General features: G+C 30.4%; 1 protein-coding gene across 5 annotated transcripts in view; it reads left to right on the top strand.

Annotated features, from left to right (window-relative positions):
* The first annotated feature begins 1,408 nt into the window (after window positions 1–1,408).
* LOC132299856 (putative disease resistance RPP13-like protein 1) overlaps window positions 1,409–18,962 on the top strand; it is a 37,164-nt gene continuing 19,610 nt past the window's right edge. Inside the window, exons 1-4 of one of the 5 annotated variants that reach the window (XM_059796721.1) lie at window positions 1,409–1,883; window positions 4,096–4,164; window positions 9,283–13,511; window positions 14,218–14,513. In XM_059796721.1, the coding sequence (XP_059652704.1) occupies window positions 9,302–13,468 (4,167 nt within the window). In that variant the 5' untranslated portion in view covers window positions 1,409–1,883; window positions 4,096–4,164; window positions 9,283–9,301 and the 3' untranslated portion in view covers window positions 13,469–13,511; window positions 14,218–14,513. Of the gene's footprint in view, window positions 1,884–4,095; window positions 4,165–9,282; window positions 13,824–14,217; window positions 14,514–18,962 lie in introns of those variants that run through there. The other 4 variants (XM_059796722.1, XR_009480207.1, XM_059796720.1 and 1 more) reach the window with 4 other exon arrangements.

Below are 18,962 nucleotides of genomic sequence, written 5' to 3'. Positions count from 1 at the left end.
GCCTCCAACGCATTATTGGCGTTTGTGTGGTGCAAAATCTATTTCAACCTAAAAGATGAAATGAATCTAGTAGGTGCACTATTGCTTTTGATGTGCATCTACTAGATTATTTTGTGATGTGCAAAAAAATATCTTATAATCATGCACAAGGGTTTTTAACTAAAAATGATAGTTTGGAATTTTAATGGAGAAGTTATATTCTTTTTTTTTTTTTTAGATGGAATGTTACTTTTTTTTATTTAAAAAAGTTACAAATTGAAGAATTCCCTTGGTCTTTTATGTATTTTCTAATATATATCACATTGCGGGCTTGTATCTTCACAAGTTGATAATTCTATTGAGGTTTTTGACTTATAATTAAACCATTACGATGAGAATGGACCAAACTACTTCAGACTTTATTTAGATTTCGTTTGGATAAATAGGAGATAAAAGAAAAGAAATGATAACATTAGTCATGAGAGAAAAGAAAAGAAAGTATAACAAATTAGCAAGGACCTTTATTCATATTTGGATAAATTCTAAAGGAAAAAAAAAGAAATGATAGTATTTTTGTTTGGAAAAAGTAGATAAGAGAAAAGAAGAGAAAAAATAACGATCCAATTATTTGATGATACTTTTTTTTTAAAGATTGGACTTAAGTGTCATAATATGTTTATTATTTTAATTGTTGAGGGTAATTTTAAAATTATGAAAGTATTATTTATTCATGATTATTTCTCTTTAAATCTTCTCATTTTTTTTAAAGAATAGCATATGTTCTTTCTTTTCTCTCCACTTAAAACAACCCAAGCACACATTTACAAACCCAACCTTTAATAAAAGAAAGACAACATTTACACTTTATTATTTGACAAATACACTTTATTTTTAAACAAGATGACATAATTGTTCCTAACTTTATAATTAAGAGAATAAGAATTAGGAATATTTTTGTCATTTGCTTCCAATGTCAAGGTGAAATGAATATAGTGTGTTGTAGCTGCACAGTCGCTCTTGATGGGCAAGAGGTGCCCATGTGAATGTGTCTTGCTTGAGTGTGACAATAAGGGCCCTTTCCTCTTGCAATCAAAATCGCACTCGAGAATTCCTCAGAAAAAAAATTGACTCGTGTGTCACGAAAGTGCCAAAACATGACCAGCGGTGTCTTTGCTGTCATGTTATTAGCGTATTATTCAGGTTATGTCCATCTCAAAAAATAATTATTTAAAAAAGTAAATTTTTTAGCCGTGTCAAATACGTGTTCGACCGCGTGCATCCGATACCGCCTTGTGTCCATATTTCTTAGAATATCACGATTTCATATTTTAGCTGCTACTAAACATATGTGAAGAGAAGAGTCAATGGCCTCCAATGCATTATCAGTTTTGTGTGGTGCATAAAATTATTCCTAATGAAATGAATATAGTAGGTGCATTATCATTTTTAATGTGCCAAATCTCTTTCAATAACTAAAATGCCATCTTGCTTTAATGTTAAGACTTGTGGAGTCTAACATTAAAGTGTTACAGATGTTATGTTGGATTAATGTTAGCCATCTTGTGGAGTCATGTTATAGATGTTATATTGAATTTTTCTGTTTAAAGTGTGTGTGTATATATATATATATATTTTTTTGAATAATAATTTTATTGAGATGGTATATTAGCTATAATGTCATTTTGCTTCTTCTTCTTCTTTTTTTTTTTATATTTATTTTTAGGCCCATATAAGTTAAAGTCGTGTGGGACCTAATTTAATGATATATATTGGTTGCAGCATCCATTAGACGTGTGCAAACATACAATTTCATAGCTTTAATTACTTGATATCTCAAGATTTGAAGACTCTCTTTCCATAGCTACTCTCCTCTTCCTGAATTCTCACTTTCAAAACATATACAGGTTTGTATCTTCATAAGTTAGGTCATTTTATTGAGACGGTATATTAACGATTTTGAATATATTGTATATTTTATTTCTTTTTTGAGTCATTTTAATCCGAGTTCAGAGTTGTTTGAATTCCATTCATGCATATTAAGTTTAGTTTTTATCTCATATACTCTTTACGAGTTCATAAAATTAAACTTGAAACTCAATTTCGAAAACCAGGCTTGGCTCATGAATTTGTAAAATATATATATATATATATATATAATTAATTTCTATCATATTTTATATTTTTATATTTAATATATGTAACAAAATTTTTCAAAATTTTGAAAAAAAAAGGTGAAAAAAACACTGTACTAAGGATCCGATGTAACAAAGCAAAATATTGAAGATTGAAGAGACTTTTCCTTGCCATGTCTAAGTTAGTCACTACAAGAAATTTACAAAATTTAATTGAAAGTTACAATCGAATCCCCATTTTATGACCACCAAACTATAATTTTTTTAAAAAGAATCTTAAACGATTGTGGCCAATTATTACAATATATTTTTTATTCCCACTTTATGACCACCAAATAATAATTTTTTTAAAAATAATCTTAAACGATTGTGGCCAATTATTACTATATATATATATATATAATGATTCCACTCAAGTTCAAACCAAATTAAAGAAAAAAAAAATAAAAACAACAGCAAAACTTACACAAACACTTAACTGGTCATGCTTTATTAGAAAATTTATTAAATTTTTCATGATTACCAAAAGATTTCACCACACAATCATACTCCCCATCTCAAATTAATGACATAATAACATTTGAAACATTCATCATCATCCGTAACAAAGTTATTCTAAATTTTGTCCTCAAGTACCTTCATAAGTTCAATACATTTAGTTGTTAATTTTGTTTCTATATTTAGCGTTAATTTTCTAATTTTTTACCATTTTTATTTGTTCTATTAGAATGAGAATTCAACATTTTATTTTCCCCAAAACCCTTATTGAGTGTGACCTATTATCAGAAGTAACGTTATTTTTCAAAATTTTCTTGATCATTTATTTTTGGACAAGTGCAAAAAATAACCCTAAATTCTATTCTGCGCAACACTTTTACTCCATATTTAAAAAAGTATGCAAAAAATACCCATAATCTTTTCACATTGTGTAAAAATATCCCATCCGACATAAATTAGTATTGTAATACCCGTTTTGCCCTTTTACTCTTCTAAAAATACACAAAGGGATATATATGCTACTAATTTCATACTATATGGGTATTATGTGCATATTACTTTATACTTTCGTTTTGAAACTTTTTTCTTTATATATATCTCTAAACATTTTTTTTAATTTTTTTTTGAGAATTTGTAGAACAAGAATTTAATTTTTTTGAGATTCCAGTTTACATTTTTCTACTAATATTTTTTTCCTTTATTTTATTTTATTTTGTACCAACACTGTTGAACAAAAAAAAAAAATTCCAATATCAGTATGTAATGGTTTTCGGAGTTTGGAAATTTTTTTATTTTCATTAGTTTGCACTTTATTTTTGTTTTTTATTTTTTATTTTTATCTTACTTTTATTTTCATTTTATATTTTTACTTTACTTGTCTATTGCCGGCGTCTCCAATAATGTCATTATCGGTCATTTTATAAAATTATTTATTTTTATATTTATAAAATGGTTCAGTAAGGGTAATTTAGTCAACTTAGGGTTTATATTTGTCAGAGGGATCTATTTACACCAAATTAAAACTTTAGGAGTGTTTTTTGTACGAGAGGGGCATCCTCCAATAGTGTTCTTTTCGGTCATTTTACAAAATTATTTATTTTTATATATTTTATAAAATAATTTAGTAAGGGTAATTTAGTTAACTTTGAATTTAAATTTTTTAGTGACGTATTTGTACCAAATTAAAACTTTAAGAGTGTTTTTTGCACGTGAAGAGTGTGATATGTACTGTAAGATTAATTTAGGGTGTTTTCTCACTTGACCATTTTTATCTTTGGTTCTACTTTATCTTTAAATAATTGGGTTTCTACAATTCTTTTGACACAGAGCTATCCTCCTACCTCAAAATTAATACTATTGGGTTTCCTCCATCAGTTGGCTACGATTTGAATTGTGAATTTATTATATCTGCATTTCATTTTATATGTGTATCTCCTACTCTCTCTTGTCCGGAATTTATACTAATTATTTAATTATTGTTTTGCAGACACAACTTCTTTATTTGTTGATTGTCATATAAGCCTGAAAACAAACAGAGAATTCGGAATCCACTTAGGTAATGCATATTACTTGTATATATTATGTAATCTGCATCATAATATATATATTTTTTCAATTAATTCATATGTATCTTCTATGCAAAGCAAAAACTTATATTTCGGTTAGGGTACAAGCAATCAAATATTGTTGCTTATCCTCAAAAAAATTTTTTTTTTTTGAAAAAAATGAGAGATAAATCTCTACGAAAGAGTGAGAGACTTTGTGAGAGAAACAAAACAAAAAGTGCATAAAGTAAGAGAGAGAGGTGGTGTAGCAAGGGTGTGAGACAATAGAGATAATTGCTTAAATTGAAATAAAAAAAGATAAAGAAAAGAAGAATATAAGAAATTTTTTACTAAATTTTTTAAAGTTTGAATTTTTCTATGCTGTTTATTTTATATATAAATATGTGTGTATTGAAAATTTTGTTACATGTTATTTTAGATTTTTTTTTTTTGGACATTAAACTCTTTAGATGTTACCATGAAAAATGCAACATTATTTGATTTCAAGTATAATCACTTATATACGTGCGGTGCACATGAGTGAAAGTGTGTATATATAAGTTTTGCATGGTTATTTTATTGGTATATTTTGATATAGAATTATTATGTATTTATTAAAATAAATTATATATTGCATTCTCTAATTATATATCCTTTAATTGAATTTCAGTATTTTTTCCCTCCTCTAATTATAATTTCTTTTATTCAATTTAATAAATGAGTTTTTTAATATTATATATTTCTTTCTCCAATTAGATTTCTTTTTATTGACTTTTAGTTTTTTTAATTTTTTAATTGTATATATTTCCTGCACTAATTAGATTTTCTAATACTCTATTATTAAATAAATTTTTTAATATTATAAATTTTGTTCTCTAATTAGATTTTCATTTATTGAATTTCAGTATTTTCTATTACTATATAATTATTATTTGTATTTTCTTTACTAATTAAAATTTTTTAATATTATATATATTCTTCTCTAATTAGATTTCTTTTTATAGAATTTCAATATATATATTTTTATTCAGATTTCCTTTTATTGAATTTCAAATATTTTATATTACTCTACTATTATTATTATTATTATTATTATTATTATTATTATTATTATTAGTATTTTTAGTACTATATTATTAAATAAATTAATATACAGAAACACTGACAACAATTTTTGTACTTTCAATAATAAACTTAATAGTGTAGATATATATATAAATATATATACGCAGATATATATATTTGGAAGGTACATTGTCCCATGTTATTGCAGCAACTATTTTTAGACTTGTTGGAGCATTTTCTTTCATGATGCTTTCGTGAGGGACCCGTAATCCAAAGTAGCTTTACTTTGTACAATGTTAATTGGAAAATGCTATACAAAATTATTAAATAAGATTTTTTTATTTTTTTTATTTTTTATTTTTTTATACAAAATTATTTTTTTTAAAAAAATTATATTTGAGTATAATTATACTAATTTTACTTTTGCTGTTATTTTTAAAGTTTCGATTTAAAAGAATTTTCAATTCTTTGTTATTTTCTATTTTTACTTATTTTTCAATATTTTGATTTAGAAGAATTTTTAATTATATCTGAATATGATCAATTGATTTTATCTGTGCCGTTATTTTTTATTTTTATTTGCTTTTGAATTTTGATGGAATATGTTTCGTCCAATTTAGAGTTTTTGATTAAGTTTTTTTTTTTTTAATTATTTCTTTTATTATAATCGAGTATAATTTTATTGATTTGTTCTTTTATGCTATTTTTCAAGTTTTTGATTTAAAAGAATCTTTAATTCTTTCTCCTATTCTATTTGAGTATGATTCTATTGATTTTACCTTTGTAGTAATCTTTAAATTTTTTATTTTATTGTTAAATTTGATAAAATAGGCTTCATCTAATTTAGGTTATTGATTAAGTTATTTAAAAAAAAAAAAAATTTATTTCTTCTACTCAAATATGATTCTATGGATTTTATTTTTGCCGTCATTTTTTGGTTTCAATTTACTGTTTCCTCATATCATAATAGTATATGTAATCAACTTCATATAACTTTTTTTTTTTTTTTTGGTAGAATCCCTAGCTTAAACTTTTAACCTTGAAATAGTTTGGCAGAAGATGATATATCAACCCTTGATGATTAATAATCTTCTCTTATAAACCCTATCTCGAATAAAAGAAAGACAACATTTACACTTTATTATATGACTTTATTATATGATGTACCATACACTTTATTTTTAAACAAGATGACATTATTGTTCCTAACTTTATAATTAAGAGTATAAGAAATAGGGATATTTTTGTCATTTGTTTACGAAAATTAAAGGCAAACAAGTGAAGCGCATTCATCCCTGCAAAAAATTTCTTCTTAATAAAAAAAACAAAAACATATGAGAAGAGGTGCCAACATGCCCACGTGAATGTGAATGTGAATGTGAATGGCATCTTTCAATTCTCTTATGAATATTACGTTATGTGTTAAATTATAATTTAGTTCATTTAATTTAAATAAAAAAGTCTTTTGTATAATTCACAATTTGGTAAACAAAAAATTAAATAAGTCATTAAAATCGACTAATTACTACACAATTTAGATGTAAAAATTGACAACAATTAGGATAGTTAATATTTTTTTTTTTCAAATATGTTTAAATGGAAAACTAATTGATTTTGGATAACCACTTAATTTAGAATAAAACTCTAATTACAAAACTTTATTTATTATTTTGAAAAATAGTATATATATAAAAAAAACTATTGATTCAAAACTCAATTGGAATAAGATTTTCAAAGTTAGATTTATTATATTTCTAAAAAATAAATAAAATGAAAGGAATTATCTGTGTTTTAAAAGGAAATACATAATTTGATGGTAATTTTTTTTTTAAAATATTCTTTTAATGTCTTCAGTCATAAATTATATAAAATTTTAATTCAATCATTTTCATGAATGAGTAAACTTTGCCTTCTATTATTTAACATGCTTAGGGGCATTTTTCGAATAACAAAAAATGTATCAACACATGGTTGGCACATGTGTTTTGCAGTAGTAATTTTGTCACTAAAAATATTTTGCCAATACAAGTGAGCAGGAAGTGCAATTTTAACACCCCAAACTAACAGAATTGGGGCAATATGATAATTTTGTAATAGTACTGGAGTTTTTTGAAACAGTTTGAGATTTTATGATTAAAAATAGTAAGAGTTTTATGAGTTTAGCACTAAATATTATTGAATATAATGATAAAAACAATTAAACTTTCTCTTTCATTCTCTCCTAAGTTTATTCTCTTCTTCTACCTAGCCGAACAATGCCAAGCCAAGTTTAAGATTATTTGAATTCAATTTATGCATACTTCAATTTTGACTTGTACTCTTTACAAGTTCAGAAAATTAAATTTGAATATCAATTTCAAAAAACTAGCTGGTTTAGCTCTTGAATTTGTAAAACATACGTAGTATTTTTTTTATTGGCTTCGATGTGCCAATATCAATGCCAAATCTCTTTCAGTAGTCAGATTGGAATCTTACTTTATTTTTAAACTTGTGGAGTGATGTTTCAGTCCATATTGAACTTTTTTCTTTAAAATTATATATATATATATATATATATATATATATATATATATTTTGGGTGTTGGTAGAATCCCTTAAACTTTTAACCTTGAAATAGTTTGGTGATATATATATATATATATATATATATATATATCAACCCTTGATGATTTAGTTCAAGGGTATAAGAATTAGGGATATTTTTTTCATTTGCTTACGAAAATTAAAGACAAACAAGTGAAGTGCGTTTATCAGTGTGAAAATTATCTTTATAATAAGAAAAACAAAAACATATGAGAAGAGTCAATGGCCTCCCAGCACAAATTATTAGCTTTTGTGGTCAAATTATTACAAAGTCAAATGTGAAATGAATCTAGTACAGCCTGGCAGCTACACTGTCGCTTTTGATGGGCAGAGGTGCCGACATGCCCATGTGAATGAATGCAAATGCATCCTCCAATTCTCTTGCAATCATGATCATAAGAAATTAAGAATTCCTCACAAAAATAAATAATTAAAAATATATTATTATACAATTTTGTTTATTTATTTACTTCCTTCCTCCCATATTAATAATCCATCTTTTATTTTTGATTGTTTCATTATTGTTGTTTCATTTTAAAAATTAATGTACTATTTTTTATAATATTTTTAATTTATCAAAGTCTCAATTTTCCAAAATGGGCGGACCTCATCAAAGGGGTAAATCTAAAAATTTATTCACGGCCAATGTAATAAACATATTTTTAAAACAAGGACTCTTGAATTTGTAAAACATATTTTTTTATAATTTCATTATATTTTCTATTTTTATATTTAATATATGTAACAAAAATTTCAAAACTATGAAAAAATGAAAAAGAAAAAGTATAAAATTGGCTCGTTTTTGAGCTTTATGCAATTCACTGTACTAAGTATCCAATGTAACAAAAGCAGAAAATTGAAGATTGAAGAGATTTTTCCTGATATTTTTAAGTTAGCTAGCCACTAACAAGAAATTTACAGAATGTAGCTTAAAGTTTTGTCTAATTTATCAAATCCTCATTTTATGATCACCAAAAAATAAAATTTTTAAAAAGAATCTTAAACAATTGTGGTCAATTATTACAATATATTTTCGATATCTTTATGATTCCACTCAAGTTCAGTACAGAATAGTTATTCACATCGATATCTTTTTTTTTGGGTAAGTTATTCACGTCGATATCAATTTAACAAAAATAATAATAATAACCAAATAACAATAAAAATAATAATAATAACCAAAAAAAAAAACACGATTGTGGCCAATATATTATTACTATAGAAATATATTTTCAAATTTGTTTTTATGATTGCCCACTCATGTTCGGTACAGAGTAATTATTCACATCTCAATTAAACCAAAAAAAATAAATAAAAATAAAAAGAAACAAACTTACCCAAATGCACAATCAAATAGTTTCATTAATTTTTAGCCGTGTGGGGGGACCTTTAATAGTATTGCTTGCAGCATCCATATTTGTGCAAACATACCTACTCTGCTTGCACTCTCACTCTTTCCTTCTATTCTGCGCTTTACTCAGCAACTTAAAGAACAAGAAAATGGCTGAAATGGTGGTTGGAGCACTTCTCTCGGCTTCCTTTGACGTGCTGTTTGATCGTCTGGCTTCTCCGGAGTTCATAAGCTTCTTTTCCAAACAAAAATTTGATGATGGACTCATAGGCAATATGAAGACAAAGTTACTGGCCCTTCAAGTAGTGTTGGATGATGCCGAGGACAAGCAGATTACCAACCCGGCAGTGAAAGCTTGGCTGGACGAGCTTCAACATGTTGTCTACCAAGCTGACGACTTACTGGACGAGATAGCTACCAAGGCCTTGAGGCACAAGTTGGAAGCTGATGATCATCATCCTCCCCAAACCCAAAGCAGCACAAGTATTGTTCGTCGATTTCTCCATCTAATGAAGCAATTTCTGTTACGAATTAATTGTTTTGTCTCGACTCCTGCTTATCATTCTGATAATGCTATAGAGTCGATGATGAAAGAGGTCATCAGTAAGTTGGACGAGTTCATCAACCAAAAAAATTCTCTTCATTTGATGGAGAATGTTGGAAGACAAGGAACTTCCCACTTACCAAACAACAGAGAAGAAACTTCCCTGGTAAATGAGTCTCAGATTTATGGGAGGAACAAAGACAAAGAGGATATAATGAAATTGTTGACCGACGATATTGCAACTGGGAATCAGATTCCTGTGATCTCCATTGTTGGAATGGGTGGCTTGGGAAAGACAACCCTTGCTCAACATATATACAATGACACTGAAGTAAAGGACAAATTTCATTTGAAAGCATGGGTTTGCGTTTCCGATGCATTTGATAGTTACAAGATAACAAAGAAAATTTTGGACGATGTTAACGGAACAAACAAGGACATCGACAACCTTGACCAGCTTCAAATCAAGTTGAAAGAGAGCCTCACTGGCAAAAAATTTCTTATTGTTTTAGACGATGTTTGGAACGATGATTATAATGTCTGGGACCGCTTAAGAAAACCTTTCATTGGTGGAGCACAGGGAAGTAGGATTATGATAACAACACGCAGTGAAAAGGTTGCATCAGTAATGGGCGCCATTCCTAGTCATCACTTGGAGCCACTGTTGGTTGACGATTCTTGGTCATTATTTGCAAGGCATGCATTTGTGAATGGAGATCATAGGCCTAATTCAGAGCTAGTGAAAATTGGAAGAGAAATTGTGAAGAAGTGTGGAGGCCTGCCTTTAGCTGTAAAATCACTTGGGGGTCTCTTGAGGTCCAATCAGGATATTGAGTACTGGAAAAAAATACTGGAAAGCAAGATATGGGGTTTGAAGGAGAAAAACGTTATTCCAGCTCTAAGATTGAGCTATCAGTATCTTCCTTCGTATTTAAAGCGATGCTTTGCATATTGTTCGAAATTTCCTAAAGATTACGTATTTAAGAAGGAGAAATTAGTCCGGTTATGGATAGCCGAAGATCTTGTGCCGCAGCAGCCCGAAAGCAAAAATTCAATGGAAGAAGGTAATGACTACTTTCATGAACTACTATCAAGGTCATTCTTTCAGAGATTAAGTGACAGTCCTTCCTATTTTGTAATGCATGACCTACTCAATGATTTAGCTCAAGATATATCTGGGAAGTTCTGTGTTAGGTTGGATGATGACAAACCACTTCATAATATATGTGAAAAAGTTCGCCATTTCTCATATCTTCAGTGCCAATTTGATGCATTTGAGAAATTCAAGGTTATTAATGAGGTTAAGTGTTTACGGAGTTTCATATCATTTCGAAGTGAAGGACGGTCTTTTTTCTTGGGCAGTAAGGTCCTACATGATATGTTACCAAGTTTGAGATGCTTAAGGGTGTTATCTTTGTCAAGATATAAGATTCATGAACTGCCTCAATCGATTGAAAATTTGATACATTTACGCTATTTGGATCTCTCTCGGACTCTACTCAAACGATTACCTGGTACAGTAACAACGTTGTGCAACTTACAGACATTAGATTTGTCATTTTGTGGGGATCTTATTGAGTTGCCTGTCAACATAGGAAAACTAGTAAAGTTGCGCTATCTTGATATCCGAAAAACTAGATTGACTGGGATGCCAACTCAAATGAGCATATTGAAAGATCTCCAACATCTAACAGATTTTGTTGTTGCCAAGGATGGTTGGTCAAGATTTAGTGGGTTGAAGGAACTCGGTCAACTTCGGGGGCAACTCTGCATTTCAGAGCTTCAAAACGTAACCAGTGGTCCGGAGGCATCAGAGGCTAATCTGAAAGGAAAGAAGCATCTTGAAGGGTTAGAGCTGAAATGGGTCAGCCATACTCACAATTTACAAAATGAAGAACTTATACTCGACAACCTACATCCTCATGCGGGAGTGAAGCATCTCCGTATCATTAACTATGGGGGCACAAGATTTTCAAATTGGTTAGAGAAAGGTAATTCGTTTGGTGACATGGTGTCCTTGGATCTTATAGGCTGTGAAAATTGCTCTTCTTTGCCATCAATTGGGCAGTTACCCTCTCTAAAATATCTAAGAATTGAAAGGATGAATGCAATAAGGAAGGTCGGTGGGGAGTTCTATGGGAATGCTTCTTCTTCGAACAAACCGTTTAAATCTTTGGAGACACTATTGTTTGATGGAATGGCAGAGTGGAAGGAATGGGATGCATCAGGGATTGAAGAGTTCTCTAGCCTTATAGAGTTTTCAATACACAATTGTCCTAAGTTGATCAGTGAATTATCTATCCGCTCCCCAATCCTAACAAAGCTTAACATTTCCGAATCCAATCAAGTTAGGCTGTTACTGCAAGGACTTCCTTGCATTCAGGGGTTGAAGATTCCAAATATTCCAAATTTGACGGAATTGCCGCAGCAAATGCAACACCTGTCTTCTCTACAGCAATTGGAGATTTCAGGGATGTCAAACTTGAAGGAATTGCCACAGGAGTTGTGCAGATTAGTAAATCTTGAAAGGTTGAAGATAGAGGAATGCCCGAGGCTTGTGTCATTTCCAGACATGGGGCTGCCGCCGAAGCTTAAGACGCTAAAGATCAGCAGTTGTGAAGGTCTACAGTCCCTAGCATCAGAGGAAATCATCAACAATTGTCTTGAAGAGTTGCGTATCTCTGATTGTTCATCTCTTCTTCAGGTGTCTTTTCCTATCGCTACATTGAAAAAACTTGGCATCAAACGTTGTAAAGCTCTACAGTCCCTAGCAGCAGCAACAGTACCATCAGAGGAAATCATTAATATTCGTCTTGAAGAGTTGCACATCTTTAATTGTTCATCTCTTGTTAAGGTGTCTTTGCCCATCGCTACATTGAAAACACTTGACATCTCCTCCTGTAGGATATTAGAGTTTCCCCTGTCCGAGGAGATGAAGGAGTATAATTACTCCACATCCATTGAAGTTTTGAGTATTAATGAAAGCTGTGATCTTCTCAAGTCGCTGTGGTTAGGCTTCTTTCCAAAGCTTCGTGATCTCTACATCAACTCGTGTATGGATTTGGAGACGCTCTTGATCCCAACCATGCTTCAACATCTGATAACGCTTGAAATAGTGAATTGCCCTAAAATGGTATCCTTTCCCCATGGTGGTGGAGATGGAGGAGGATTATTGGCCATTCCCAATCTCATGGATTTGAGAATCTGGGGTTGCAAGAATCTGAAGCGGCTACCGCATCAAATGCACACCCTCCAATCTCTTAATACTTTTCAGATACAAGAATGTCCGGAAGTTGAATCATTTCCAGACGAAGGTTTGCCATCCAACTTAAGGAGACTTCGTATCATTAATTGCAATAAACTGATGAAGGGCCGGATGAGGTGGGATTTGCAGCAAAAACTCCCGTCTCTTGAAGAATTCTGGATCAAAAGTGAAAATGAAGAAGAAGAGTTGGAGTCATTTCCGGAGGAGTGCCTGTTGCCCACCACTCTTACTGGACTTCACATCTGGAACCTTTCAAATCTGAAAGCACTGAACCACAAGGGCCTTCAACACCTCACCTCTCTTACAAACCTATCCATCTATGATTGCCCTAAGCTCCAGTCCTTGCCAGAAGAGGGGCTGCCCAACTCCCTCTCTTACCTGGCCATATTCAGATGTCCATTGCTGGAACCACGTTGCCAAAGGGAGAAAGGGGAAGATTGGTCCAAGATTTCCCGAATCCGCCGCATACAGCTCGATTTTGGACAAGACATAATAAACTTAGAGTGAGAATGATTGAGTGGTTTGTAATCGTCCAGAAAAACCGAATCAGGTACTTGTTCTACACTCCCTGCAACTTAACCAAACTTGTTTCTTTCTTCTATCCATTGAATTTCTATTATGTTACGGGTACAGGAATAAGTTGTTGTGGAAGTGCTTCTATTCATTGAATTTCTATTATGTACGTGGTGGAAGTGCTATTATGTTACGGGTACAGGAATAAGTTGTTGTGGGCAGCTTTGTGACTATACAAGGCCACCAAATCACGGATCCTCTCAATGTTCTCTATTCCTTGTTAATTGCTTTCTATCCAAAGTTGTTTTCTTATAATTTTTTATTGAAATCCTCTTCTCTTTTTCCTTCATTTTTTATTTTCTAAGACATATATATATATATTTTTTTAAATGCTCAATCTATAAATACTGCTCAAAACTTCAACATCTAAAATTCAGTTGTTAAAAAAAATAATAATAATAAATAAAAATAAAAATTGGACCGATTTAAAATTAATGAGGTAGGCAAATTGACTAGCATATGTTCAAAACACATGCAGACTTCTTCTTGAATCATTTTTGGTGAAATATAAAATTGTGCCAAAGCCACTACAATATGGTAACAGACATCTATGGGGTGCTTTGAGTTCAATTCTTATTATTAATTATTTTATTGTTACTGGGTATTATAATTTTCACATTCTTGACTGACAAAACCCATGGATGCCCCTTTTTTTTTTTTTCATTTTTTTCTTTTTTTGGCAGGGGACATGTGGATTTTAATGGATACTGTGTTGGAAAACTAATGCTGAATCATAAAATCATGGAATTTATATATATATATATATTGCTGGGCTGTCCAGTATTTTTCATTTGGTTATTGAGTTATTGTGAAATTATCTATCAAGTTGTGTAGTGTACTGTAAGACTGTAAGTGATGCCCACTCCTTAGGTATGGGAGACATTTGCTGGTTGGGCTGTTGTGTAATGTAATGGCTGAATTGAATTTGTACTTCTTAATTTGCTTCAACGATGAAATGTTATCTTTTTTTTTCTTTTTTTTTTCTTCTTCTTAAATTGCTGGTTGTATGCCAAGGTCTGTAATCCAGCAACATTCCTCTACTTTTGAAAGTGGAAGATGAGGGTTTTACTCTTGTTAGGTACAAATGTGTGCCAGTGTTTCTAACCAACGAAAAATAAAACATTTCTGATTGAACTCTTCAGAAGTGGAATAGTTCCATAATGATATTACATCAAATATTTCCTTCTTTTTTTTTTTTTTGTGGTTTGTTGATGGGAATATGTAATCAGTACAGAACTTGCTTTCATGGTGGTGTCAAAGTAGTAATGAAAAAGTATGATTTGACCCTCTTCTAGGTAGGGATCCCGCTAGTGTAAAGTTTTTAATGCTTGGTTTCATGGTGGTGTCTACGGGACAATCTTATTACTACCTCCGTCTCACTTTAAATATCGGTTTCGGAAACCATGACTCACAAAATGAAATAGAGGGAGTTCTTCAAAGAAAAGAGATAGAGTCAACCCACAAAATCGCAAATATAGTCACAAAACCAGTAATTTCAAACTGGGCAGAAGAAGGGCTGTGACATTGGTTCTGTGGAGAAACATGATTTTTTTGCACGAGTGTGCGACACCGTTCAGCCTTCACTCACCAAGTGGCTTGCAATGATCTGTGTGCTTCCGGTCTCAACTCAACTGGTACAAGGGTTGTAGCTCGGATCATCTGCTGTTACAGCACCATGCTGTAGGGTTTTTCATAAAAGCAGAATTAATGTGTTCAACACCATTTACGAAGAAAAAAAACTGTTTTCAGCACACCACTACATCAGAGAATTGTTATAGCAGAGGATCCAGGTGCAAAAAGTTTAGCAGGATTAGAGTAGATCTGTTTATCTGTGCTCAAGTGATAGAAAGGTTGAAGTGATATGGGTTGTATAAATTGTTCATTTTCTAGTACCCCTAAAAAAAAAAAAAAAAAGGAGCTTTTTATTTCTGAGCAATTCCATGTAAATGAGAATTTAAGTGATATCTGTACAAATCCAAAGACCTTAGAATTCCCCGGTCTCTCTCGCTCTCATTTAATTTTGAGTTTAATACCTAATACCTCACAAGTCAAAGTAAGTGGAAATGGCTGTCACTATATTATATATATTTTTTTCTTAATTAGTACTCACACACACATGCCTCCACCGAGACTCGAACACCTGATATCATTTTGGGAAGTAAGAGTTTGGTACCGCTAGACCACTGACCTGTTGGCTATCACTATATTAGCTATTATGCATTTCATAGCATGGCGGACGGTTCGTAACCCTTCTTCAAAGGTTCGACCAATTCGATCGGTTTACACCGATATTCATCCCGAATCCATTACATCTCGACCGCGACCAATACCGTAACTACGAACCACGTTTCATAAACACCATTCTACCTGATTAAGATATCTTTTTGGAAATTTTCCTTGGAATATCAGTTTGACTAGCAATTTATTAATATTCTTATTCTCAATATTCAATCTTGCATTGCATTTAGAGAATCATTACTTACGCTTATCATGCATCATTCAGGAAAAAAAAAAAAAAATTTGGTTTGAAGAGGTGAGGTTTCTTCAGAAGGTTTAACAAACAAAGAAGCAGAACAAACTTGACATGCATCGGTTTTCCTAGAAAAGGGTGTAGAAAATTTACAAAGAAAACGATTGTAACACCACATATTATGAATTTTTACTTTTAGCAAGAAGGCCAGCAGGAAACCCCAAACTACTGAGATCGGGAAAAAAATAGCTCAGATTATCACCGATCCTAGACCTCAATTTGTGCATACCTCACTGGTAATACAACTACAACCACCAAGCCTTTTTTACAACTACTTGGTGTTGGCTACATGAATCCTATGTTTCAACTCTGTTCTATTTAAGGGGTCAAACTACATGCATCATATCCTTCATCACTAGCACAACCAATATCCACGTCAACTTTGATCTTCCTCTTTCCCTAATATTTGCATACTGGTCACATAAGAAAATACAAAGAGATAAATATTGATGAATACATGATACATTTTCATATCATTTGAGGACTACCTTTCTATTCTGGAATTCATGGAACTCTAAAAGGCTTGTACTGACAAAGGCTGCAAACTTTTCATTTTGCAATCTTATTATGGGAATGCGAGAATCAAAAGAAGTGTCAATGAAATGAAGGTTAGAGTCATGAACTAAGAGTCAAGGGCTAAATTAAAAATTGACTGAATTGGTGGGATTCATTTATGTTACAGTTAGTGGACAGTGGACACACTAGCACTTTTGTATAATACAATTATTAAATTTACACTTAAAACATATTGATAATCCATAGTTTACCCGGACATACATTGTCACGACCTGTCCAGTCAGTGTAAATATTATTCGTTTTGCATTTCTTTCTTTCGATGCTCAAGGTATTTTTCTTAAACCGAGAATTCATATTGTGAGAGGTATCCACACATATAAGGTGCCAACAATTAACATAGAAAACATAAAATTAACATATAACTCTTCTATCTCAAGCATTCAATCAAACATTTTCAACAAAAAAACAAAATGTCAAAACACATAAAGCTACAAAATTATAATCTATACCAATTTCATATAATCCTCCATTTTTGAAGAAAGTAACCAGCTAAGAACAACACAATATCTATCCAAACAAAATATGGTATTAAAAAGGGAGAAGTGCAAAAAACACCCTTGAAGTATACTTTTCAAAACACTTTTACCCCCTATTAAAATAGGCTTCATCTAATTTAGGTTATTAATTAAGTTATTTAAAAAAAAAAAAAAAATTTATTTCTTCTACTCAAATATGATTCTATGGATTTTATTTTTGCCGCCATTTTTTGGTTTCAATTTACTGTTTCCTCATATCATAATAGTATATGTAATCAACTTCATATAACTTTTTTTTTTTTTTTTTGGTAGAATCCCTAGCTTAAACTTTTAACCTTGAAATAGTTTGGCAGAAGATGATATATCAACCCTTGATGATTAATAATCTTCTCTTATAAACCCTATCTCGAATAAAAGAAAGACAACATTTACACTTTATTATATGACTTTATTATATGATGTACCATACACTTTATTTTTAAACAAGATGACATTATTGTTCCTAACTTTATAATTAAGAGTATAAGAAATAGGAATATTTTTGTCATTTGTTTACGAAAATTAAAGTCAAACAAGTGAAGCGCATTCATCCCGAAAATTATCTTCTTAATAAAAATTAAAAACATAATTATTAGCTAGTGCAGCATGGCAGTTGCACTGTCGCTTTTGATGGGCAAAGGTGCCGAGATGCCCATGTGAATGTGAATGGCATCCTCCAATTCTCTTATGAATATTACATTATGTGTTAAATTATAATTTTGTTCCTTTAATTTAAATAAAAAAGTCTTTTGTATAATTCAAAATTTGGTACTCAATTCAAGTGTGTTTTTACTAGTTATATATAAAATAGAGAGAAAAGTTAAAATATAATTCTCTAAAAAAATATTCTTATAATCATATAATACATAACTAATTTATACTTTCACTTGCCAAAAGAAATCAAAGGGTACAATCTTGTCATCATATTTTTACTTTTTATTTTTTATATATATATAGGATCTAGGAGGAGCCTATGAGGAATATAATCCAAAGTTGAAACTAAATTTTAGATAATATTATTCTAGAATATTATTATATATACTTTTTTTTTTTTTTTTTTTTTTTTTTTTTTTCATATTTTAGTATATTTAAAATAAATAAAAATAAAAAATAAAAACACCTGTAAAGTTGGTTCCATTGTGAAGTTTATGCAATTCACTTGACCAGAAAATTAAAGATTGAAGAAGTTTTTTCCTGATACCAAAAGGCATGTAGTTAAATAGTATAACCTTTCCATTATCACAAAAGAACAATTATAATAAGTTGTAACCACATCATAATTTAATCACAAAACAATATTTGAAGCATTTATGATTAAGTTTTTCAAAGTTCACTACATTTACCCTTTCAAGTCCCTATTTTGTATTATTAGCCGTAGTTTATTTGCTTATCCTTTCCATCTTTTTTTTTTCTTTGCCAATCTTGAATGAGAACGCAAATATTTTATATTATTAACTATCTTATGTAATTTAATTAACACTAAATGCTTATCATCAAATTTTTTTTCCTCTTTTTCTTTTTTGAAAAAAAGGAGAGATAGATCACTACTAGAGAGAGATTACATAACTAATTTATATTTTCAGTTAGGGAAAAAACAAATAAATTCATTCGTTTCTTCAATGCAAAGCTAAAAATTATGTTTCGGTTAGGAGAGAGTGAGAGACAAACAGAGAAACAAAAAAAAGTGCATGAAGAGAGAGAGAGAGAGATGGAGTTACAAGGGTGTGAGACAATAGAGAGAATCGCTTAAATTGAAAACAAAAAAATAAAGAAAATAAGAGTTTTTTACTAAATTATTTAAAGTTTG

The sequence above is a fragment of the Cornus florida genome, unplaced genomic scaffold (assembly GCF_030987335.1).
Source record: "Cornus florida cultivar Cherokee Brave unplaced genomic scaffold, ASM3098733v1 CherokeeBrave_3.0.0_Hap2_Chr03, whole genome shotgun sequence".
Lineage (NCBI taxonomy): Eukaryota > Viridiplantae > Streptophyta > Magnoliopsida > Cornales > Cornaceae > Cornus > Cornus florida.
The sequence above is the reverse complement of the archived record's forward strand: the minus strand, read 5'-3'. Positions and strand labels throughout refer to the sequence as shown.